General features: G+C 52.1%; 8 protein-coding genes across 8 annotated transcripts; 3 read left to right on the top strand and 5 right to left on the bottom strand.

Annotated features, from left to right (window-relative positions):
* The first annotated feature begins 275 nt into the window (after positions 1 to 275).
* BDV59DRAFT_17663 (putative dihydrolipoamide succinyltransferase) lies at positions 276 to 2590 on the top strand. Its single transcript, XM_073689476.1, has 9 exons — positions 276 to 481; positions 534 to 586; positions 652 to 723; positions 772 to 827; positions 904 to 1227; positions 1307 to 1699; positions 1752 to 1811; positions 1861 to 2034; positions 2087 to 2590. Exons 1-9 carry the CDS (start codon positions 318 to 320, stop codon positions 2201 to 2203), a joined length of 1413 nt encoding a protein of 470 aa, XP_073549126.1. The 5' UTR covers positions 276 to 317; the 3' UTR covers positions 2204 to 2590.
* BDV59DRAFT_17646 (uncharacterized protein) lies at positions 2434 to 3628 on the bottom strand. Its single transcript, XM_073689445.1, has 2 exons — positions 3104 to 3628; positions 2434 to 3039 (listed from the first exon to the last, which is right to left on the bottom strand). Exons 1-2 carry the CDS (start codon positions 3261 to 3263, stop codon positions 2510 to 2512), a joined length of 690 nt encoding a protein of 229 aa, XP_073549125.1. The 5' UTR covers positions 3264 to 3628; the 3' UTR covers positions 2434 to 2509.
* BDV59DRAFT_176309 (protein-L-isoaspartate O-methyltransferase) lies at positions 3606 to 4992 on the top strand. Its single transcript, XM_073689416.1, has 2 exons — positions 3606 to 4127; positions 4240 to 4992. The coding sequence occupies exons 1-2, from the start codon at positions 3963 to 3965 to the stop codon at positions 4837 to 4839; spliced, it is 765 nt and encodes a 254-aa protein (XP_073549124.1). The 5' UTR covers positions 3606 to 3962; the 3' UTR covers positions 4840 to 4992.
* BDV59DRAFT_17643 (DnaJ and TPR domain protein) lies at positions 4953 to 6864 on the bottom strand. Its single transcript, XM_073689434.1, has 2 exons — positions 5714 to 6864; positions 4953 to 5656 (listed from the first exon to the last, which is right to left on the bottom strand). Exons 1-2 carry the CDS (start codon positions 6689 to 6691, stop codon positions 5066 to 5068), a joined length of 1569 nt encoding a protein of 522 aa, XP_073549123.1. The 5' UTR covers positions 6692 to 6864; the 3' UTR covers positions 4953 to 5065.
* Positions 6865 to 6884: 20 nt separating this feature from the next.
* Positions 6885 to 8584, top strand: BDV59DRAFT_17573 (putative mitochondrial translation release factor (RF-1)). Its single transcript, XM_073689307.1, has 3 exons — positions 6885 to 7183; positions 7250 to 7416; positions 7469 to 8584. The coding sequence occupies exons 1-3, from the start codon at positions 7078 to 7080 to the stop codon at positions 8486 to 8488; spliced, it is 1293 nt and encodes a 430-aa protein (XP_073549122.1). The 5' UTR covers positions 6885 to 7077; the 3' UTR covers positions 8489 to 8584.
* Positions 8573 to 10178, bottom strand: BDV59DRAFT_17640 (putative mitochondrial tricarboxylate transporter (Ctp)). The gene is made up of 9 exons (XM_073689426.1): positions 10103 to 10178; positions 9986 to 10040; positions 9900 to 9920; positions 9715 to 9846; positions 9490 to 9637; positions 9080 to 9337; positions 8977 to 9012; positions 8772 to 8921; positions 8573 to 8715 (listed from the first exon to the last, which is right to left on the bottom strand). Exons 1-9 carry the CDS (start codon positions 10136 to 10138, stop codon positions 8658 to 8660), a joined length of 894 nt encoding a protein of 297 aa, XP_073549121.1. The 5' UTR covers positions 10139 to 10178; the 3' UTR covers positions 8573 to 8657.
* A 582-nt stretch (positions 10179 to 10760) lies between these two features.
* dhh1 (DExD/H-box ATP-dependent RNA helicase DHH1) lies at positions 10761 to 13710 on the bottom strand. The gene is made up of 4 exons (XM_073689415.1): positions 13130 to 13710; positions 12993 to 13062; positions 12337 to 12933; positions 10761 to 12278 (listed from the first exon to the last, which is right to left on the bottom strand). Exons 1-4 carry the CDS (start codon positions 13171 to 13173, stop codon positions 11463 to 11465), a joined length of 1527 nt encoding a protein of 508 aa, XP_073549120.1. The 5' UTR covers positions 13174 to 13710; the 3' UTR covers positions 10761 to 11462.
* A 277-nt stretch (positions 13711 to 13987) lies between these two features.
* BDV59DRAFT_192689 (uncharacterized protein) lies at positions 13988 to 20073 on the bottom strand (the record flags this gene model as incomplete). The annotated part of the gene is made up of 13 exons (XM_073692091.1): positions 13988 to 14089; positions 14139 to 14187; positions 14239 to 14378; positions 14428 to 14586; positions 14645 to 14721; positions 14850 to 15451; positions 15820 to 15893; positions 16856 to 17375; positions 17425 to 17841; positions 18642 to 19759; positions 19823 to 19890; positions 19944 to 19975; positions 20042 to 20073. 13 exons carry the CDS (start codon positions 20071 to 20073, stop codon positions 13988 to 13990), a joined length of 3390 nt encoding a protein of 1129 aa, XP_073549119.1.
* Between the last annotated feature and the right edge of the window lie 63 nt (positions 20074 to 20136).

Here is a 20136-nt window from a genome sequence, read left to right as displayed (position 1 = left end):
TGCTGGGCGAGGAACTGCGGCGGTGGTCGCTGGCGCCCGCCGTAGGGGCGTAATAATAATACTCCGTCATTGCCGGGTGCAGGGAACGCAGGGCGCCGTCGTGAGGGAAATTCCGGTTGTTTCGGCCCGGGCTGGAGCTCTCTCGCTGCGTTCCTACCAGCCAGACGGCCTAAAGTTTCGTCACTCTTTTATTACCTACCTTCCTACGCCGCGCTTCTAGGGACCAAACCCCAGATTTCTATTCTTCCTTGCTCTACCAGCTACTCTACTGGTTTTCTTCCCCTCCCTGATCTCTTCTATCCATTCACTACCTCAATATGGCTTCCCGGTTACCGCTCCAGACCCTCAGGGCCGTCCCCCGAGTTGCATCCCGTAACCTCTCCACCGGCAGCCGCAGAACCCTCACATCCGCCTCTCTTCGGAAATGCATGAAGACCCCCGTCCGGTCTGCCGGCGGCCTTCAACAGATCCCCGTCCTGGGGTAAGTTCAATCGAGCGCCCGAGGTTGCCTTGCGCATGCTGACTGAGGGTAGAAGCAACATCGCCCGGACTGGTCGTCTGGGAGGCTATCAGGTGCGCACTTATGGTATGATGGCCGGCCTCCGCATTCCAAATCACCCATTTGTGCCTTTTTGGCTGACGATGCAATAGCGGACACCGTGGTTAAGGTGCCCCAGATGGCCGAGTCCATCACTGAGGGTACCCTCAAACAGTTCACGAAGCGTATGGGTCTTCCCCCTAGATTCTTGATCTTGGCTCACTGTGTATAAGAGGTCGGAGATTACGTGGAACGGGATGAGGAACTCGCAACCATCGAAACCGACAAGGTAATGTCCCATGCGCCGGGCTTTCGCGACAGGTCTAGCGCATTCTGGTTTCGCTAACACTCCCTGCAATGAACAGATCGACGTGTCCGTTAACGCTCCCGAATCCGGTATTGTGAAGGAGCTTCTCGTGGGTGAGGAAGATACCGTGACTGTCGGCCAGGACCTTGCGAAGATTGAACCCGGTGCTGCTCCTGAGGGAAAGAAGGAGGACGCCCCGAAGGAGTCCGCCCCCAGCGAACAGCCCAAGGCCCCTGAGCCCGAGCAACCCAAGGCCCCTGAGGCGCCCAAGGCTCCCGCTGCCGAGAAGCCTAGCGCGCCGGAGGCTCCCAAGAAACCCGAGCCGGCCGCGCCTACCTCTGGCGATGCTAAGCCTGCCGTTGGCGGGCGTGAGGAGCGGAGGGTTTGTCTCCCCTTTTTTCTGATCGCCTCTGGCGAGCTCTCTCCCAGTTACCGTGCGCATACTGACCTTGTCGGTGCAGGTGAAAATGAACAGAATGAGACTGCGGATCGCCGAGCGCCTGAAGCAGTCCCAGAACACGGCTGCCTCGCTCACCACTTTCAACGAGGTTGACATGTCGTCTCTCATGGAGTTCCGCAAGCTGTACAAGGATGATGTCCTGAAGAAGACCGGCGTGAAGCTCGGATTCATGAGCGCCTTCTCTCGCGCTTGCGTCCTGGCCATGAAGGATGTCCCCGCCGTCAACGCGTCCATCGAGGGTCCCAACGGTGGAGACACCATCGTCTACCGCGACTATGTGGACATCAGTGTTGCCGTGGCCACCGAGAAGGGTCTTGTCACCCCCGTGGTTCGCAACGCCGAGTCCCTGGATATGGTTGGAATTGAGAAGTCCATCGCCGATCTTGGAAAGAAGGTAGGCAATGTCCCCATTTCGGATAATCAATAATTGCTGACTCGCTCTTCAGGCCCGCGACAACAAGTTGACCATTGAAGATATGGCTGGCGGTTCTTTCACCATTAGCAACGTACGTTTTGCCCGACGCGTCTTATGTGATTTGTGCTAATATTGCGCAGGGTGGTGTGTTCGGTTCCCTGATGGGCACCCCTATCATCAACCTTCCTCAGACCGGTATGTTTTCGCTCTCGTCTAGGGTCGTACGTGTTACTGACTCTATTGCAGCCGTGCTTGGTCTCCATGCCATCAAGGATAAGCCCGTCGCTGTGAACGGAAAGATTGAGATTCGTCCTGTGAGTCCGGCCTCCCTGTTACCTGACGGGACTATGCTAACATCGCTTACAGATGATGTACCTTGCTCTGACCTACGATCACCGTCTTCTGGATGGCCGGGAGGCCGTCACTTTCCTCGTCAAGGTCAAGGAATACATCGAGGATCCCCGCCGTATGCTTCTCGGCTAGATGTGATCTTCTTGCGCCTGCCTTTCGGAGTTTGGGACACCATGCTCTTTGCCCTTCCATCGTCATTTTGTTCAAGGACTTCATCTTGTAGATTAACACTGTACGTGAAATATATATGCACTTTATGTTCGAATTCCTTGGGTATCATTGCTTGAAGCGGTAGTTATAGGATCTGGCTATCGAGCTTGCTGCGCATGATCTTTACACAACGTCAATTGGGTATCTTAACACAAAACAAAAAGAGGCCTTGTTTCGCCCCGCTCCCACCCCCCTCGTGAGGCCAGTGTGTGGGAGCGCGGAATCCCCTCATCGGAACCCTACTCTGTCCTTTAGCTCCTGTGTCTCTGCGCGACTCAGCCCATGCAATTTTCCTCGCTCAAGCTGGAGCAGGATCGGTGGCTCCTGGATCTTCATTATTTCCAGTAAAACGTCGAATAGGGCCTGCCTCAACGCATCGGGGGCCAGCTTTATCGCTAGGTGTTGGATGTGCGCGTCGAGTGACGTCCCGGCGGAGGGCTCGATGTGCGATTTTATGCGACTGGCAGTACTCCCCCCGACCCGTCCTAGCTGGAGTGCTTTTTCCATTGATGCAACGTGTCTACTGAGGCTGTCTTGTAAACTAGCCTCGCCGTCGGCCATAGCACCCTGGGCGATCAGCTGGCCAGCAATCCTTGTCCACGGGCATCGCGGATGTGTAATGGCGCAAAGAAACACAAATTTGGTGAGTATATCCGAAGGGGGGGAGTGTCGGTGGATTGCATCGGCGAGTTCGAAGACTCTGAGCTTGGTGCGTATTTCATCTGGTATGAGGTCTTCGGGGATGAGGCACTTCAGGGCTATCGACAAGTGTCGGGATTAGTACGGCCACTGGGACCTTTTGTGGTTCGGTTCAACACGTACCATTTACCGCGCAGATCGAGGAATCGCAGTCTTCTTCCGGCTCTGTGCTCGGTGTTTGACCGGTGCAAAGGAGAGTCTCCAGTGTTATGCAAAGGAGGTAGTCCAATATCATCAGGTCGACATCAACGCGGGTATCGGGGTCTGCTTCGGATGGCTCCATGTTTCTTGTGCGGTAGTGTATTGGTAGAGCCGTCCATGGTTTTGATCACATCCTGCTCGATAGGAGAAAAGCGCTGGTGCATTTGGTGACGGGGGTGTTCGTGGGCTTCTGTTGGTGACTAAGCGGCGTCCCACTTGGGTTGTACAGGGGGGTTCAACTTTATGGAAGGGTTCAACATTTCAACTTATGATCTACAGGTGCTGTTAAGTATATTCCGTTCTCGAGTGGTTGCATGGGTTTTAGCGCATTACTGTCCTGCTATCGTGTAGATTTTGGGTGGTTTAAATGGGTGTCCAGGAGAGATGTAGGTTGACATCGAGATATATAATGTCGCCAGACCATCTATACTTACATCTTCCATACTCATTTCCTTTTCCCTCTGCCCATCCCATGGAACAACACAAAAAAGGCTCGACCCAAATACAGAACACACAGTAACCAACAAACCCCATCAATAAGAATACGTACCAGCATCGGGCGCTGGATCCAAGACGTGCAAGTGTGATGCCATAGATATCATGTGACCATCACAAGACGTGACATTCGCGTCATCTCCAATAAACCACCTCGAGATATTGCCCCCGCGAAGGCGATAACTCCTACACATACCATACCACTCCACTGCTGCCTACAAAAATAACTATCAATTAATTTACTGTCTCATCAACCCTCAACAGCATCCATAGTCCTGCACGCTGCATGCTCTACAAGCTCATAGAGACAAAAAGCCTCCTAAGCAGAGCGATCAAAAGACAGTTCTCAATGGCCTGGTACTGCTCTGGCACCTCCAACACCGAGTTGGTTGAGAATCTATCCAGAATGGACCTGATCAAGAACGAACAAGTAAAACGGGCGATGATGGGAGTGAGCATTAGACCCACAGACCCTGCCTGCCTTGCCTTTCCATACCATTGCCATATCCCTCTTCCATAGCACTGGGAGGCTGTCTCGACAAGGGCACGCTGACAGTAACAAGGTCGACCGGGCCCACTATGCCCCCTCCAGACCATATTCAGACTCGCCGCAGCCCATCGGACATGGTGCGACGATATCAGCTCCACACATGCATGGCCATGCATGCGAGTATCTCGTCAACTACCTCAAGCCGGGATGCCGGGCGCTAGACGTTGGCTCTGGATCTGGATACCTAACGCACGTGTTCGCCAACCTTGTGACGAGTCCGTCTGGCGATGGCCCCAGCGGACAGGTGATCGGAGTCGACCATATACCCGAACTGGTGGAGCTCGCCGACAGTAACATGCGCAAATCGGAACAGGGACGGGAGCTGCTAGACTCTGGCAAAGTCAAATTCATCACCGCGGATGGTCGCAAGGGGTGGGCGGAGGGTGCGCCGTATGATGCTATCCACGTTGGTGCAGCGGCTGAAACGTTGCACCCCCAATTGGTCGATCAACTTCGCGCCCCGGGACGCATGTTTATACCGGTTTCTGCGGAAGACCCGACGGCGCTAGGCGGACAGTATATTTGGGTTGTGGACAAGAAGGAGGACGGGTCAATCCATAAGGAGAAGATATTCCAGGTCAGCTACGTTCCGTTGACCGATCCGCCCAAGTAATACTTCACTGGCCGCGGGGGCTCATCGGATGGCCAATACTGCATCTGATGTAACGACGGGAAAGGGCGCAAGGTACCAGCCGGTCTGCATACGGAGCAGAACATATCTAGTGACAGATTCCCACGCGATTACAGATAGTAATAACATTGGTATGCCTTAATATTCGATAAAAACACCAAAGCCTAGTCACTTAATGCATGCCCAACACCAGACTACCCCGAGATTATCAACGGAAAGGAAAGCCACCCGGGAAATTAAACCCTTGGTGGGAGAACTTGAATTGTCGACCACCACCCTGCTGGAAAAAGAACTGTTGGCCACCTGGCGGGAACGGGCTTCCCTGGAAAGGATGACCTCTCTGCGACTCCGGGTCGTTCGGATCATCCCCATTGTCATAACGCGTCTTCAGCTCGGGATCCGACAGGACCTCGTAGGCCTCGTTAATACCAGCCATGCGCTTCTCGGCCTCCTCTTTACTAACGCCCTGGGCGGAGGCCTTGTCCGGGTGGTGTTGTCGCGTCAGTTGACGGTATGCTTTCTTGATGGTTCGATCATCTGCGTCTCGGCTTACGCCGAGGATCTTGTAGTAGTCCTTCTGCTTCGCGCGTTTCTGTAAGACTTGTGCCTTGTGTAAGAGAGTCTGCACCTCCTGAGAACCCGGATGGTGTTCCTTGGCCGTGTTCAACGTGCCAATGGCCTCGTCGAAACGTTCCTCATTGATTGCGGACTGGGCCTTGAACAACAATGCAGGCAGGGAATGTGGATTTGTCCCGAGGGCCTCTGTACAGTAAGGTGCCGCCCGTTTCGGCATGTGGGCCTAGATATCAACCGTAACGTTAGCCAGGAGCCAGAGGATACAGCAGTGTCAACATACCTCTTGGTAAGCGTTGCAGGTGTCTTCCACCAACGACTCATAAAGCTTATTAGGGGCCTTCTGGTGGATATGGCCTGCTTCGCGCTCTTCTCCAACATCACCCTTCACATCATCGAGAAGGCCAGTGTCGTCGCCCACGCCCACAAGCAAGTTGACTGCGTTGCTGAACTTCCGGGATTCCACCACATCGCGCAGTTTCTGAAGCCGCTTGGCGATCTGCTTCTCCCTCCGATAAAGATGATTGCAAGGTTTCGAGTCCGGGTCAGAATGGAGACATCTCCGAATCTGCGCGATACCGCGTTCATTGTCCGCAAGGGAATAGAACAACATCGCCGACATCTGCAGATGAGGTTCCACCGAACCAGGAGAAATCTGTAAAACATGGGCCAAGTCGCTGATCCCTTCCTCCACGTCGCCCTTCTCAAAGCGACAATGCGCGCGAGTCTGTCGCAAGTTCAAAGCCGTGTTGGCCTTCAAAACGGCCACGTTCGCCTGAGCGACACAGCTGTCCCAGTCCCCCCGCTTCTCTGCCTTTTCGGCCTGAAGCGCCGCATCCTGCGCTTCCTTGAGCTCCGCGTATTCGGGAGATGACCTCTTCCCGGCCTTTTCAAGGTCACCCAAGGCGCCAGTCCAGTCGGCGGAGGAGGCGCGCAGACGGGATCGCTGGAGTAGCGCACTTTCGAAATCGGGCTTCAACTCGAGAACTCGGTCAAAGTCCTCCAAAGCCTGGGTGTTTCGCCTCAGGGATAGGTATGCAGCGCCGCGCTGGAAGATAGTGAGGTAGTTCGCGGGATCTCGTGCGATGGCCGCATCGAAGTAGAGGAGGGCGTCGCGAGCCGACCCGCTGGCGAGATGCGTTTTCGCCGAGGCGACCAAGGAGGATAATGGGGTATCGGCGGGGATCTGCGAGGCCTGGAGGCTATAGCCTGTCGAAAAAAGGGCCAAGAAGACCGTGATATGTTCCAGTGAGATGATCATGATTGGAGGTTGGAGCGCATATGAAGAGCCACTTGAGGGTATAGCAAGTAGATTGGGGGATCAAGAGCGCATAGTAGACTCCTGCCACAAGGTGAGGAATGGGGCGCTGACCGGCGATCTATCAGTCACAAACGAAGAGCTCTTGGAGAGAGCCACAGGCGCATTTACATGATCAATGTCATCGCTGGTGTCAACAAGTGGTCGTTTGCGGAGGACGTCAACTTAGAACGTTCCAGTCTGGCCTTTACGCCCGCGGTACCATTATTACATACCGTCCTGCACGTGACTCCGCGGAGTAGACGCATCGGCTGCCGGGCCTTTGCGCACCCTTCTCGACTGAATCTGCTCACTGTCGCTGGAGACGCAGTCCGAAAGGCGCTGGAAATATGTTCAAGGCCCCGTGGATCTGCGCCCAGTGTCTGGTGCGCTCCACCAGGACTGCACGACAACCGCAGTTCTTTTTCCAGCGGCGGAGATTGAACACAAGTATAGGTAGGTAGATTCTACCATCCAAACAGGCCTCAGCACACATCGTGACGGCTAACGTGGCTGGAGCAGACACAGGACTGTCGCCAGCTCTCCTTACACGTGCTCGCTCGCTTGCAGCGGAGCATTCGACACTCTCGGCGAAATTGGAGGACTCTTTCGACGCGAAGATCGCGAAACGAATAGGTGAACTGGCACCAATCGCACAAGTACTCAAGCAATGGGACAACGCGAACGACGTAAGAATGCGATCGAATTCACGAACAGGTACGTCGCTAATACTCTGTCTAGTCGATCGCGGAGTTGCGCTCCATGCTCGAGGACCCGGAAACCGATGCGGAGCTCAGATCCCTCGCCGTCGAAGATCTAGAGAGCAGCAGAAACAACCTACCACTGTTATCCGATAGTCTGAAACAAGCCCTCGTACCTCGCCATCCGTTCGCAGAGCTCCCTTGTCTTCTTGAAATCCGCCCCGGTGCCGGCGGAGACGAGGCGGGCCTCTTTGCATTCGAGCTCCTGAGGATGTATACTGCATTCTGCTCCCGGCGGGGTTTCCGCTCCAGCGTCATAAAGCTGGAGGTTGCGGATGGCGCGGCGGAAGATCGATTGAGCGAGGCGATCATGGAGGTCGATGCGGACGGGGCCTACGATATCCTGCGGACGGAGTCTGGCGTACATCGTGTCCAGAGAGTCCCCGCCACGGAGTCAAAAGGACGAACTCACACGAGTGCCGTGAGTGTAATGGTGCTCCCAAGTTTCCCGGACAATGGAGCTGGCGGCGACAGCGCATTGAATGTCGATGACCCGAACAGCGACTACTACATTGACCCGCAGGAAGTCCGGAGCGAGAAGATGCGCGCCGGCGGCGCCGGCGGACAACATGTTAACAAGACAGAATCCGCTATTCGTCTAACTCATATACCAACCGGAATTGTTGTGTCTATGCAGGACTCGCGATCACAACATGCAAATCGCAAAAAGGCCTGGCAGATTCTACGCGCTAGGTTGGCCGAGGCCAGACAGGAGGCACGGGAGCAGGAGCTAGTAGAACTAAGGAGAGGTGCAATGGGTGGTGTTGCTCGAATGGGCCGCGGCGATAAGATTCGCACATATAACTATGGTCAGAGTCGGTGTACGGATCATCGGAGCGGCACTACCATACACAACCTAGACAGCGTGTTGGATGGTGGTGACGGCCTTGAAACCGTGATGGACAGTGTACGGACATGGCTCGTGGACCGGGAAGTAGCAGCTATGGCCGCGGAAGACCTGGCGAAAGCCGAGGCCAGTTCTCGCTCTCTCAAACAGTAACGCGCGATACTGTTCCATCTAGTTGGGTTCCAATGCCTCTATCATAGTTGTACATACATGAGCCAACCCATCGCCGCTCTATCAATTAAACGTAAATAGCGGTTTAAAGCCGTGACGAGTCGAAGATTATTGCTGTAGATGGGTACGGCCTCTTTCTATTGCTCGGAAATCATAGGTATTTCCTCTCGGGATCGACGGAATCCAGGATATCCATAGTTTTCTCATACCTGCAGGACGTCAATTAGCCGTTTAAACGAGAGGGTGGTGAGCTGTCGAAACTAACATCGTGAACACTATTCCTCCACTCATGATCAATCTCGCCAGCCGGGGGACGGCTCCAGACCAGAGCGTGAAGATACCTTCATCCTTCACGATTCTAGCTGCGCAAACGAAGCTGTTCTTGTAGTTCTTGCTCGCCTCAAGCGATTGCATTCTATGTTGGATTAGTATCTGTCCGGAGATATTCCTTCCAGGTTGCAGGGTCCTACCTCGTTTTGACCGTATCAAGAGGTTGAGTGGCATAACTGAGGTACAAATTAGCACTGATTTTATCTCAAATCACGCCCGAGAGAAATGTATCCCAAGACTTACACCGTGATTAAGCCAGCCATGCCACCAATAGCAAACGTGCTGACAGTTCCCAATTTCTCCCCCGGAGCAACATAGCCCTGGGCAAATTGCTTTATCGTGGTGTAGCTCGAGAAGCGGACCGCCGAGTTGGCCGCCTGTCTCGCTGTGGTAGGAACAAAGCCCTGGAAAAATCCCCGGACTCCTCGCTCCTGGAATATGACTTTACTGCCGTGCAGGAATCCGCGCATGCGCGGGTTGGCGGACTTCCGGTCGTCAATTCTGCGGAGATCATCTGCGTTAGCCCAGCGTTCGAGCAAAATTGCCGATTCGCCGTCGCCGGACGAGCACACACACACACACACACACACACACACAGAGAGAGAGAGAGAGAGAGAGAGAGAGAGAGAGAGAGAGAGAGAGAGGTGACGAACAATTGGGTTTTGATACTCTCGAACGGTGTGACAGCCAGAAGTGACTCGGTGAAACCAGCTCCAAAACCAGCCACAACCGTCCGCGGACCGGATATCTTTCCGTTCTCATCCTGAAGAAGCGACTTGAAGGTGTCAAAGGCAACGAAACCTGCGGAGTCGTAATTCCGTCAGTAAATGGTCAATCGTACGAGGAAACGGCGCGAGCGTTGCCGGGACGAGACTTACGGATGCCTGCTTTCAGGGAGTTTCCGATGATCAACGTGGTGCATCCAGCATACCACTGCTTTCCGAATGGGGGCCACGGGAGTTTCTGGCCATCAGGAAGCTTGCGGTTTAGTTGAGATCGGGTTTTGGCGACTGCGTCGGTGGTTAGTATTGGCCATTGGGCGTCGATGACGAGAATACCGTACACTCTGCCGGGTAAGTAATTGCTGTTTTCCTTGATTAGCGACTGACGCTTGACTAGAGAGGTTCCTCCAAGGGGAGGGGTATCTACCGATCTCAATGGCACCCGCAGTCGAGCCCGCAATGATGGACCGCAAGGTGCTCGGCTGTGATTGAGAGGAGTTAGCGAGTTCCTGGTGGCAGAGGAACAAGCGAAGTCGATGCCCACCTTTTGCTTCTGGTCCTTCTGCGTAGTAGACGCCATGGTCGGTACTAGAAATCAAGTCGAAGAGCACGAAGGTGTGTCCTTTAGATGCTTTCTGGTGTTCGCAGCGAAGTCGGCGCGGCTGTCGCGGCGCTTTGCCCAATCAGGTAGCCCAAGAGCGGCGGACCGAGGTAGCACCGCAAGTGTGGAAGTATGAACATACCTACGTACAATTGACTACTTGATGCTATCAAAATGGGAGAAGATACTCTTGTCATTGGAAGATGCTACCTAGAATCAACCTCATGAAGTACGTATGTAGGCCATGCAGTACCATCTCACATATCCTCCCTATATTTTTTTTTGTCATTTTTCCAAAACTTTTTTTTTGAACCATTTTGAGAAATCTTTTCGTTTCAACATCACTCCACTTCCACCAGAGGTTTCGACCTTTGTCAATGGGACATATAGTCTTTGCTCGCCAGAATTCGTTGAGAAACCGGTACGGGCAAAGAAGTCACTGCCCTAGATCGAACCGCCACACCAGTACTCGTCATTAATCGTAAACGACGCCCCTTGAGCGTGATAGGGGAGTAAGGAGCGTCGCGTAAACGTAGAAACCCGCCCGATAATGTAGTTGCTGTTTAAAAATTCGAGGGGTGGAAAACATGCAAAGCACCGAAGGGTCAAAAAAAAAAAAAAGGCAAGAACCCATCAAAGACAAAGCGCCTCCCGTAGGATTCCCAAGGAAGACAAATGCTGCGATAATAGCATAGACGAACGCAACACGAAAATGAAACCCAGGCCGCTGTACCCCCTTTGTCAGGGAGGATCCAAATGCCCAAGTTTCAAGGTGTCGCGACGAACCGTAGCCGAGCGTGTTCGCATCGAAGGGAAGGTTAAGGTGCCATAAGCCATCCATGAACTCCAGATACAGAACACCGTCGAATGGAGACCTGGAACGCCGCCTTGGTGCTCGGAAAATGCCAGAATGCAGTACCGTAGAAATATGTACAACTGGCGAAGCAGAAGAGAAACGACTCAACTCCGAGCCGCGGAAGTCATTTCAATGTATGATGCACTCCGCGGTAAATCGTTCAAAGAGGCAATGTGACGAAATGAGGGAAAGTGGAACATTAATATGATACAGATGCCAAATCAACGTTACCATATCTTCGTTGTCAGGATAAAGCAAATTCCGCAGGCGAGGTCGAAGGATGAGAGCGAGAGCGATTTGCGCATGTTGAGGCAAAGAAAGAGGAGTGGTGAACGTGCAAGGTTGAAAAGCAAGCAAATCTTAAAAAGAGCTGAAACAAACTGGGAGAGAAAATGTTCCAAAAGCGCAAAGTCGGTCCATGCTCAAAAGGGTAGTTTGCCGGGTTCCCTACGATACCGGGGCCGTTTGGGACTTGCCGCCTTGCTGCTGACCTTGGTGGGAGGTGTTGAATTTATTTTGATCATGCTGCATGTTGCGGCGAGGCCCCTGCCCGCGGCCCCCACGATATGAACCGCGTCCGCGGCTGTATTGATAGTGGCCCCCGTTGGGATGGTTGTTGTGACGACGATCTCCCACTTGCTGACCCGAGGGCATACCTGCCTGTGGTGGCTGAGAAGGGTTCGAAATCGGGCGCGGGATCGTATCCGGAGAATCGTAGACGTAGAGTTTCTTATCAATGCTCTGAGGAATGGGTTGGATCTCAGTACCTAGCTCCTGTTCGATCTTGTACAGATTGAAGCGGTCATCCCAGTTGATAAGGTTGATCGCGAGACCCAGGTGACCGAAACGGCCGGATCGACCAATTCGGTGGAGGTAGGTCTCAGCGTTCTTGGGGAAGTCGAAATTGATGACGACGTTGACAGCTTGGATATCGATACCTCGTGTCAGCAAATCGGAGCAGACAAGGTTACGGCACACGCCGTTGCGGAAGTCGTGGAAAACGCGGTTCCGATGTTGCTGTAGCATGCGTGCGTGGGAGTAGAAGCATGAGTAACCCAGTTCCGTGATCTTCTTTGCGAGTAGTTCAACGCGGTTTGTGGAATTGCAGAAGATAATCGACTGGTTGATCTGGAGCTTGGAGAAGAGCGTATTTAAGCAGTGGACTTTCTGTTTCTCCTCCACGAACGCATAGTATTGAGTGATACCGCGGAGCGTCAGCTCATCCATGAGGTTGATCTCGTACGGGTTGCGCATGTGTTTATCCTGTCAAGAGTTACCAAAGATGGATTCGATGCAAATTATAGGGAATTCGCAGTCGTACCTTGAAGGACTTGACAATGAGGGGGAAGGTCGCACTGAAGAGCATGACCTGACGGTCCTTGGGGTGGAAGGATAGCAGTTGTTCGATGACGGGGGTAAATTCAGGAGACAAAAGCTTGTCGGCTTCATCCATGACAAAAGTGGGACACTCCGAAAGGTCTGCGACACCCTTGCTGGCGAGGTCCAACACTCTACCCGGGGTGCCGACGAGGATATGAACAGCATCATTTAGACGGATGATATCGTCCATCAGCCCAGTTCCTCCAGTTGTGACCATGACATTAATGCCGAGATGTTTTCCGAGGGTTTTGCAGACGTGGGATGTTTGAAGGGCGAGTTCTCTTGTCGGAACAAGAATGAGCGCCTGTGTTTTGGTGCTCTTGGGGTTGATTCGTTCTAAGGTAGGGATCACAAAGGCGGCGGTTTTTCCCGTGCCGTTCTTTGCTCGGGCAAGAATGTCTCTGCCAGTAAGGGCGACTGGGATGGTCTCTTCCTGAATCGGCGAAGGCTTCTCGAAGCCTGCCTCGAAGATGCCCATCATAAGCTCACGTTTAATGTAGAAATCTTCAAACTCAAGACCTTTTGTAGCGGTCACATCCTGTAGCGCATGTCAGAGACCATTTATAGTTGTGTATAGCACTAAGAAGAGTGACGAACCTCGGTCTGGGGTCTACCATCTTTCGCAGGTGCTTTCAGTTGATCCTTCCATTTCTCTGAGTTTGCATCCCTGTCAAGACCATATTAGACGTGCTATTCTTATACGCCCCCACCAAAAGAAGCCTTTATAAGCGTACCCTAAGCTTGTGTTGTTCAATTGTGAAGCAAGTGCGTCGGCCATTGTGTTTGAGTGGGTGAATGTGAAAGGAGACGGAAAACAGGAACGTGATCAGTTTCCAAGTGAGAACCGACGGGGTATCAAGATGAATATTTTATTGGCCAAACGTGGAGACCAGGGTTCTTCGGCGAGAGCTCTATATTCGACCAAACGATATTGTAGCCTTGTGACAGAAGGTTCTTTCTCACAGACGGAAAGGGAGAGTAGTGGAAGGCGGGAATAGTAGGCTTTCTCAAATTTTGTTGGAAAGAAGGGGCAATTTCAAGTCCAACCCGAGCCCTGCTGATGAGAAAAAGGAGGAGGTCGTCGAGATCGGCTGCCTAATCCAAGAGCTGGCACTGAGGACGATGGAGAGTGATGAGAAACCACAGGAGGTCGAATGTGCGCGGGAGTTGTTCAGGTTCGCGAAAAAGGAAAAGATCTGGAGCAGAATTGATGAGAGAGGTGAACAAGATTGAGACTGTGGCACGAATGGATCAGATGGGGGAAAGATGGAAGTGGGAGAGTTGCTGTGGAGGAAAAGTTGGTGGGAGAAAGATGAGTCGGAATAATGGGAGTGGTGGAGTGGACCAGACGGAGAGGGAGGCGCTCACCGCCCTCGCCGCTCTTATTGCCTGACATACAATATTATCATTCCATGATGCACAAAGTAATTAATTGGAGTTACATATACACGTCCAGCACTCCTCGATTAGACAATAGAGTGTCTTCCTTCCCACTACTGTCGCCCAAATTGTAGACTGGTCTGTCCTCGCTCCGGCTCAGCCAACCTAGGATGCTCATTAGCCCCGGATCCCTTAGACCGGCCTCTCTTCACTTACTGCTTCACTCGGACATCAGGCGCCAAACTGATTTCAGATCTGGACCCAGGAGTGATGAGGATGAATTGCCTGCCAATCGAACGTCGAGCGGCGAGCATCTATCACTGGTTTAGTAGATCCTCGACGGATGGACATGTAGAAACTCACAAGCATATCGATTGCCATCTTTCGGTTGACAGAGTCCATGTAAACATCACTGAAAGTTCCAAGTCAGCAACAACCCTTGCGTCATCAAATATTGACTTACAACTCATCGAGACATCGGACAGGGGACCCCATAGCCTCCCAAAGGGCCAACAGAAGGCAGACCTGGGAGAAGGATTTTTCTCCTCCAGAAAGGGTTCTCGCGCCACGTCCAGTGCTGTCTTTGGTAATATCAGGCTCAACCTAGATCTATGTGAGTTCCTGTTCTAGACAGGAAAAAGCTGATACATACCTGTAGATCTAGGAGTTTGCCCTCGTGATCCGTCAAAAGCCGGCCTCTAAAGCTTCTTTCACTCAGTAAATAAGTGAATTGCGCTTTGGCTCGAGTCGAGATATGAGATCTAAAAATCAGCCACCGTTTTTTACGGTCACTTAACGTTTGTTTAAGGACCTAAACATGTCGAATGTTAGTTGGGGATGTATTGGAAAGGGGAGACAACACGGCATACGTCTGCAAGGAGTCGGAACTCTTCAGCCTGCTTCATCGCTTGCTCATATGTAGAAGCGGCTCGCTGAGCTTCTGCAGCTATTTCGTCGCGTGAAGCTCCCAACCTAATACAAGTTAGAGAATTCCTCTCGCCATCGGCCTTTTAACTCACTCTTGGTTGTATCTTTCAAGATCTCGGTGGAGTCTATCCAGTTTCTTATCTAGACTCGCTGCAGTTTCCCCTTCCTCGACAGGGACACGGGGTGAGACAAGGCTGGCTTTCTCGCTGAAATCCACGATGCGGGCCCTTACGGTTTCCCTCTCTTCGCGTATTCTGTCTCGAGCCCGTCTCTTGTCTTCGATTCGATCGATTGCAGTGTTTTTCTGACCGATGATCTCCCGACGTCGGTCTGTTACCTTGATTTCTTCGCTCCGAGCGACGCGAACCCTTTCTTGTAATTTCTCAATATCTGCAGTTTTCGCCGCAAGCTTCTTCTTGATTTCTTTTAGACCCTGCATGATTGAAGTCATAGCTTCAATGCTATCTTCCAATGACCCCTCATTGATACGTTTCTCTTCCTCAGCTTCTTTAAGGGTAGCTCGCAATACGTCAAGACGACCATCTTCGACTGTTTCTTTGTCGAGTGCGTACTTGAGCTCTTCGACGCGATCTTCTGACCTCTGAATAGCGATCTTCAAGCCGGCTGCTTCTCGTCTATGCCTCTCCACAGCCTGCTTGCAAGCTTTCAGGTGAGTTTGAGCAGACCGGAGCTGCTGTTCTTGATTGTTGAGCTCGCGCTTCAAATCGGCCACTACACTTTCTTGATGCCTGTAACTGCGTCAGACAAACATACATAGACAGGTGGGGGGAGGAAATACCTTATCTGGGAAGCCAGATCCGAATTCATTCGGGGCCTTCCTTTGTAGACTGGAACTGGTGCCTGACTCGGCTCTCCGGTACGACTGTAGGAGAGATGGATACCTCGTCGTCGATCTCCTCTATCGATACAATAACATCTCCTCACGTTTCTAGGTCTTTGGCCATCGAAAAGCACAGAGGTTGCTTCTTCTAGATTCTCTATCAAGAGCATCTGTTCTATACCGTGGTTGATAATCAGTTGTCGGCGGACCAGTTCATTGTCAATCTAGATACCGATAGTTAGACATGATTATGAGGTTACCTGCACAAAGTCTTACCTGTAGAATACGCAAGGCTGTATCAAAATGGTCATCGGGCTCGTGTTGAGACGTATTGATATGGCCATCAGATCCTATGAAGATCGGGCAGACACTTCAGGACCATCAATCAGTGCTGTCAGGGAAAGAATTGTAGGTCGATTTCTTACCAGTCGACCTTCTGCATAAGGTTGGACAGAATGTTCATGTCTCTTTTCGAGGTTACAACGAAGCTGTTCAACGTTGCCCCAAAGGAGTTCTCCAGTATTGAGGACCATTCTTGCTTCAGTAACGTCACATGGTGGCCAATCGGCCCAACTGGCTCTCTAGTAAAAGATCGCTCTTGTTGAATCGCCTTGAGGAGAGTTGGCATTTTCTCATGGAAGCCGAGATTCCTCGGACCACCTTCTCGTCTCATATCCCGAAGCACAGACTCGGCTTGCTGGACATCAGCCCTGGTTTTGGCGATGGGTGCCTGGCTTGCTTTTAGGGCATCTTCGGCTTCCTCTACCTCTCTGTGCAGACGTGATTCCTCTTTTTGATGTTCGTTATACTGTTCCTTCGCATCTTCAACATCTGCTTTTGCCTGTTCAAGTTCTTCCTGTCTGCGAGCATAACTTCCACCGTCCAGATCAGCCAGGCGTTGGTTCTCTTCAGCAATCTTCTCTAGAGTTTCCTGAATCCTCGTCTCTGCTCCACTTAAGTGGTCCTTTATTTGACGTTGTTGGGCCTGTATATGTTAGCATCTTCAAAGTTGACAACAATTATCGCAATAGTACCTGTAAGTCATGCCGTTCATTCATCTGCTGGTCCCATTCGTTTTTAATCTGCTCTTTTTCGCCCTCTGCTTGTTCGACTCTGACTGCCGCCTGCCATACATATTCAGCGGCAGTTTGAGTCTCCGCTTCAGTCTCTCTAAGGGCATCATCGAACCTCTGAATCCCAGCTTCTGCGGCGGAAATTCCTTCATCTGCCTTGGCGAGTTCATCATCAAGAGAGTCCCGTTCCTACAAGCCTTCAGTAATCTGCAACGGTGTTCCCTATATTGGAACCATACCCTTTCCTGTTCCTCAACCTGAGCCCAAGCCATCTGATTTCGAATATTCCGCACTCGGTCTCTGAGGCTTTGGTGCTGCTCAGATCTCTCCAGCTTCTCTTGTGCTGCATCGCTTAGGCGTTTGAGGATCTTGACATCTTGTTCTCTGCTCCTTAGCTTTTCCTCGATCTGATCGGCGGATTCCTCGATCAGTCGATAATCCTGGTCGAGCTGCTCCAGCTGTACACCCTTCACGAAGAATTTGTATTTTTCAGTAGGACTCGACGAGCTGAGGAACTGACGGGCCATGTCCTGGGAGAGAACATTCATAGGATTGTCGAATTGCAGGGTGAAGTGGTCGATGATCGCGTCTAGTTCGGCCTTCTTCGTAGACATTATCCGGCCGTTGTCGGCCTTGATCTTAAAGCCGCTTGTACCGTTCTTCGAGAAGTGACGCTCGACAATAATTGACTTGCCATAATCGTCTGGCATAAAAGCGCCTTCTCCCTGGTTTTTGATGCGCACAACGATGGTTGCATTTCTGGATTTGGTCAGAACTTCCTAGCGACGAACCATGCACATCGGCTTACTCTTTGCCTTCTTTGATAAAATTCTTGAGACTTTGACCCCTGTTGGTAGCGGAGGCTTTGCCGCCCAGGCAGAGAGTGATCGCAGTGAGTACCGCACTCTTTCCGCTGCCGTTCTTTCCCACAATGAAGTTTATTAACGGACCGAGTTCGACATGAAAGTGGTCGTGGCACATGAAGTTGTAGCATTCGACGCGCTCCAGGATCCCATGTTCGGCGGGGACATTGGGTTCGTCACTGGCAAACGAGTACTTTTCCTGAATCGCTTGTGTGGCGCGCAGCTCGAGCTCATCCTCGTCCTCCTCAGAATAATCACTAAGATTCTGTGTGAACTGGGGTCTGTCTTGGTCGTGGCCTGTGCTATCGGTCGACTCGCTGTCCTCGTCTGAACTCGGAGAATTTGTCCGGGGGCGTTTCTGTCTAAGTTAGGATACGCTTGACACGCCAACATAGAAACAAAAGTCTGCGTACGCTTGGGGTCAGATCTGATATCTCATTTTCCTCTTCGGAATCTTCAGGTTCAAGATGAGCCTGAGAACGTTTCAACGGTGTCATTCGGAAGACGCGACGCGATGCGATTAGGTGGATAGGGAGAAAATCATGGTTACCCTGAGTGGGTGTGATGTGAAAATACAAAATGGAGTAGAAGTTATGTTGTAAGGCTATTAGATGGAGTCTATTGGATTCGAGAGAGCGAAAGGGAGGTCTTTGTGGTTTGCGACATGGAATCATCAACCGCGTCGCGTTGCGGCGGGTTGACACGTGAGGCAGCGGTCAGTTAATTATTACCCGTTCCGCCAGTAATTACAGTCCTAATCATTGGATTGACAATCCACTTTCATTTCTACGGAGTATTTTGAGACCATATTATCGGACACAAAGAACTTAGAATGTTTCGATTTACGAGTAAGGGCATTAGTGGCACCGATGCATGTAAAACTATCAATGTCAATGAGAGATTGCCTGACTAGATCATGCGTTGATGGGCTCCTCCGCCACATAGTGCAGATACGCGCCGAGAAGTTTGATACCTTCGATGTAGTTTCTCCGGTCTAGCTTCTCGTTGATGGAGTGGGCGGCGTCCGTGGAGCTGCCCATTGGCAGAAGCAGCACATTCTTGCCGGTGGCCTGTTCAAAGCTCAACGTGACAGGGATACTGTGTCTTCTGTTAGCCCTCTGAAAACAGGGATGACGATGAAGGAAGTAGTTGGAGGACATACCTTCCACCCTCGCGTGTCAAGTCGGGCTCAACGCCGAAGACCTGCTTAACCGCCTTGCTTGCGGCGGTGAAGTTCCAGTGCTTCGGGCTGGCCACCCACCACTTACCATCATGCTGAAGCCATACGTCCAGCGTGTTCTTGCTGTTCAGCTTGGCAAACTCCTTCTTGATGTGATCGAAAACGAGTCTGTTGACGTCCTCGCTCTCCATGTTGGGGACAGTGCGGATGGAGAACTTGCCAATGACCTTAGCCGGGATGACCGTCTTAGCCCCAGGGGCCGAGTACGCGCCCTCGACTCCATGAATGGACAGCGATGGGTATCTCCATCTCGCCATGAGAGTCCGTTCCTTGGTCGGGTGAATGCCGGTCTCGCTGCCCAGTGATTCGTGAAGGTTGTCCATGGAGTAGCTGATATTAGGGTACAGAGCCTTCTCCTCTTCAGTCAAGGGCGCTACGAGGTCCATAAGCCCAGGAATCGTGATGTTACCATGAGTGTCAACAAGCTTGGACAGCACATGAACCAGGTCGGTCATGGGTTCATGGGCCGAGCCGCCAAAGACACCGCTGTGAAGGTCTTGAGCGGGTCCAGAGACGCTGACGGAATAGTAGTTGCAGCCGCGCAGCCCATAGGTCAGACAGGGCTTCTCGGTTCCAAGCCAGTAGTTATCGGAAATGCACACGGCATCGGCATCTTTGAAAAACTTCTTGCTCTCGGCCTGGATGAACTCCTCCAAGCCCTCGGAGCCATACTCTTCCATACCCTCGAAGCAGCAGAGGAGGTTGACGGGGAACTCCACACCGGCCTTCTTATGAGCTTCAATGACATTCAGCCACCCAAGGACCGGACCCTTATCGTCTGTACTGCCACGGCCAAACATCCTTCCCTTGTCGTCGATCGAAAGTTCGAAAGGCTCGGTCGCCCAGCCATCTTCCTTCAAGGCCGGCTGAACATCGTAGTGACCGTAAACTAGGATGGTCCGCTTGTTCTTATCGTTGCCGTAGCGAGCGACAATAACGGGAGGGAGATCAAGGTGTTCCTTGCCGGGTTGTTTGCCCAGAGGGCGCTGTTCCACCTCTGCGCCTAAAGCTTCCAGCTCTGAAGCAAGGAATTGTCCCATCTTGAGAGAGAACGAGATATCAGCGAGTCCTCACCGACTGAACCGACCATTCGCTGAACCTACCCGGAAGACATCCTTTCTGTTCTCATCCTGTGCAGAGATGGAAGGAATCGCAACGGCCTTGCGCAGCCCTTTGGAGGTCAGTACTCTCAAAACTGGCCAGTATTGGACAGGATCGACGTACGGTCAATGAAGGAGCCAGAGAGATCATCGACCCTAGATAGATCAAAAATCAGTTCGTAAAGCTTCAGCAGCAGTGAACAACCGAAGGAAAGCTCTTACTGCTTGAAGAAAGGCTCGAGCTGAGGCGCCATTTTGGAATCGCTGATATGCCCGTAGTATGAGCGACGGAACGAGAGCTGAGGTTTTAAGGGTAA

Source organism: Aspergillus ambiguus (assembly GCF_047715705.1).
Source record: "Aspergillus ambiguus strain CBS 117.58 unplaced genomic scaffold BDV59scaffold_11, whole genome shotgun sequence".
Classification (NCBI taxonomy): domain Eukaryota; kingdom Fungi; phylum Ascomycota; class Eurotiomycetes; order Eurotiales; family Aspergillaceae; genus Aspergillus; species Aspergillus ambiguus.
The sequence above is the reverse complement of the archived record's forward strand: the minus strand, read 5'-3'. Positions and strand labels throughout refer to the sequence as shown.

Bases quoted from the DNA above. Each gene is read 5' to 3' on its own strand.
- dhh1 (XM_073689415.1), bottom strand. From the start codon at position 13,173: ATGGCCGACGCACTTGCTTCACAATTGAACAACACAAGCTTAGG. The intron at 13,063-13,129 runs GTACGCTTATAA...TGGTCTTGACAG, and splicing joins TTGAACAACACAAGCTTAGG to GGATGCAAACTCAGAGAAAT. The intron at 12,279-12,336 runs GTACGACTGCGA...AACTCTTGACAG, and splicing joins TCATTGTCAAGTCCTTCAAG to GATAAACACATGCGCAACCC.
- BDV59DRAFT_17663 (XM_073689476.1), top strand. From the start codon at position 318: ATGGCTTCCCGGTTACCGCTCCAGACCCTCAGGGCCGTCCCCCGAGTT. The intron at 587-651 runs GTATGATGGCCG...ACGATGCAATAG, and splicing joins CTATCAGGTGCGCACTTATG to CGGACACCGTGGTTAAGGTG. The intron at 1,228-1,306 runs GTTTGTCTCCCC...TTGTCGGTGCAG, and splicing joins GCGGGCGTGAGGAGCGGAGG to GTGAAAATGAACAGAATGAG.
- BDV59DRAFT_17573 (XM_073689307.1), top strand. From the start codon at position 7,078: ATGTTCAAGGCCCCGTGGATCTGCGCCCAGTGTCTGGTGCGCTCCACC. The intron at 7,184-7,249 runs GTAGGTAGATTC...TGGCTGGAGCAG, and splicing joins GAGATTGAACACAAGTATAG to ACACAGGACTGTCGCCAGCT. The intron at 7,417-7,468 runs GTAAGAATGCGA...TACTCTGTCTAG, and splicing joins AATGGGACAACGCGAACGAC to TCGATCGCGGAGTTGCGCTC.
- BDV59DRAFT_17646 (XM_073689445.1), bottom strand. From the start codon at position 3,263: ATGGAGCCATCCGAAGCAGACCCCGATACCCGCGTTGATGTCGACCTG. The intron at 3,040-3,103 runs GTACGTGTTGAA...ACTTGTCGATAG, and splicing joins CTCGATCTGCGCGGTAAATG to CCCTGAAGTGCCTCATCCCC.
- BDV59DRAFT_17643 (XM_073689434.1), bottom strand. From the start codon at position 6,691: ATGATCATCTCACTGGAACATATCACGGTCTTCTTGGCCCTTTTTTCG. The intron at 5,657-5,713 runs GTATGTTGACAC...GTTGATATCTAG, and splicing joins CCTGCAACGCTTACCAAGAG to GCCCACATGCCGAAACGGGC.
- BDV59DRAFT_17640 (XM_073689426.1), bottom strand. From the start codon at position 10,138: ATGGCGTCTACTACGCAGAAGGACCAGAAGCAAAAG. The intron at 9,921-9,985 runs GTAGATACCCCT...CAAGGAAAACAG, and splicing joins TGCGGGTGCCATTGAGATCG to CAATTACTTACCCGGCAGAG. The intron at 9,338-9,489 runs GTTCGTCACCTC...TGATCTCCGCAG, and splicing joins GAGAGTATCAAAACCCAATT to AATTGACGACCGGAAGTCCG.
- BDV59DRAFT_176309 (XM_073689416.1), top strand. From the start codon at position 3,963: ATGCTCTACAAGCTCATAGAGACAAAAAGCCTCCTAAGCAGAGCGATC. The intron at 4,128-4,239 runs GTGAGCATTAGA...GACAGTAACAAG, and splicing joins TAAAACGGGCGATGATGGGA to GTCGACCGGGCCCACTATGC.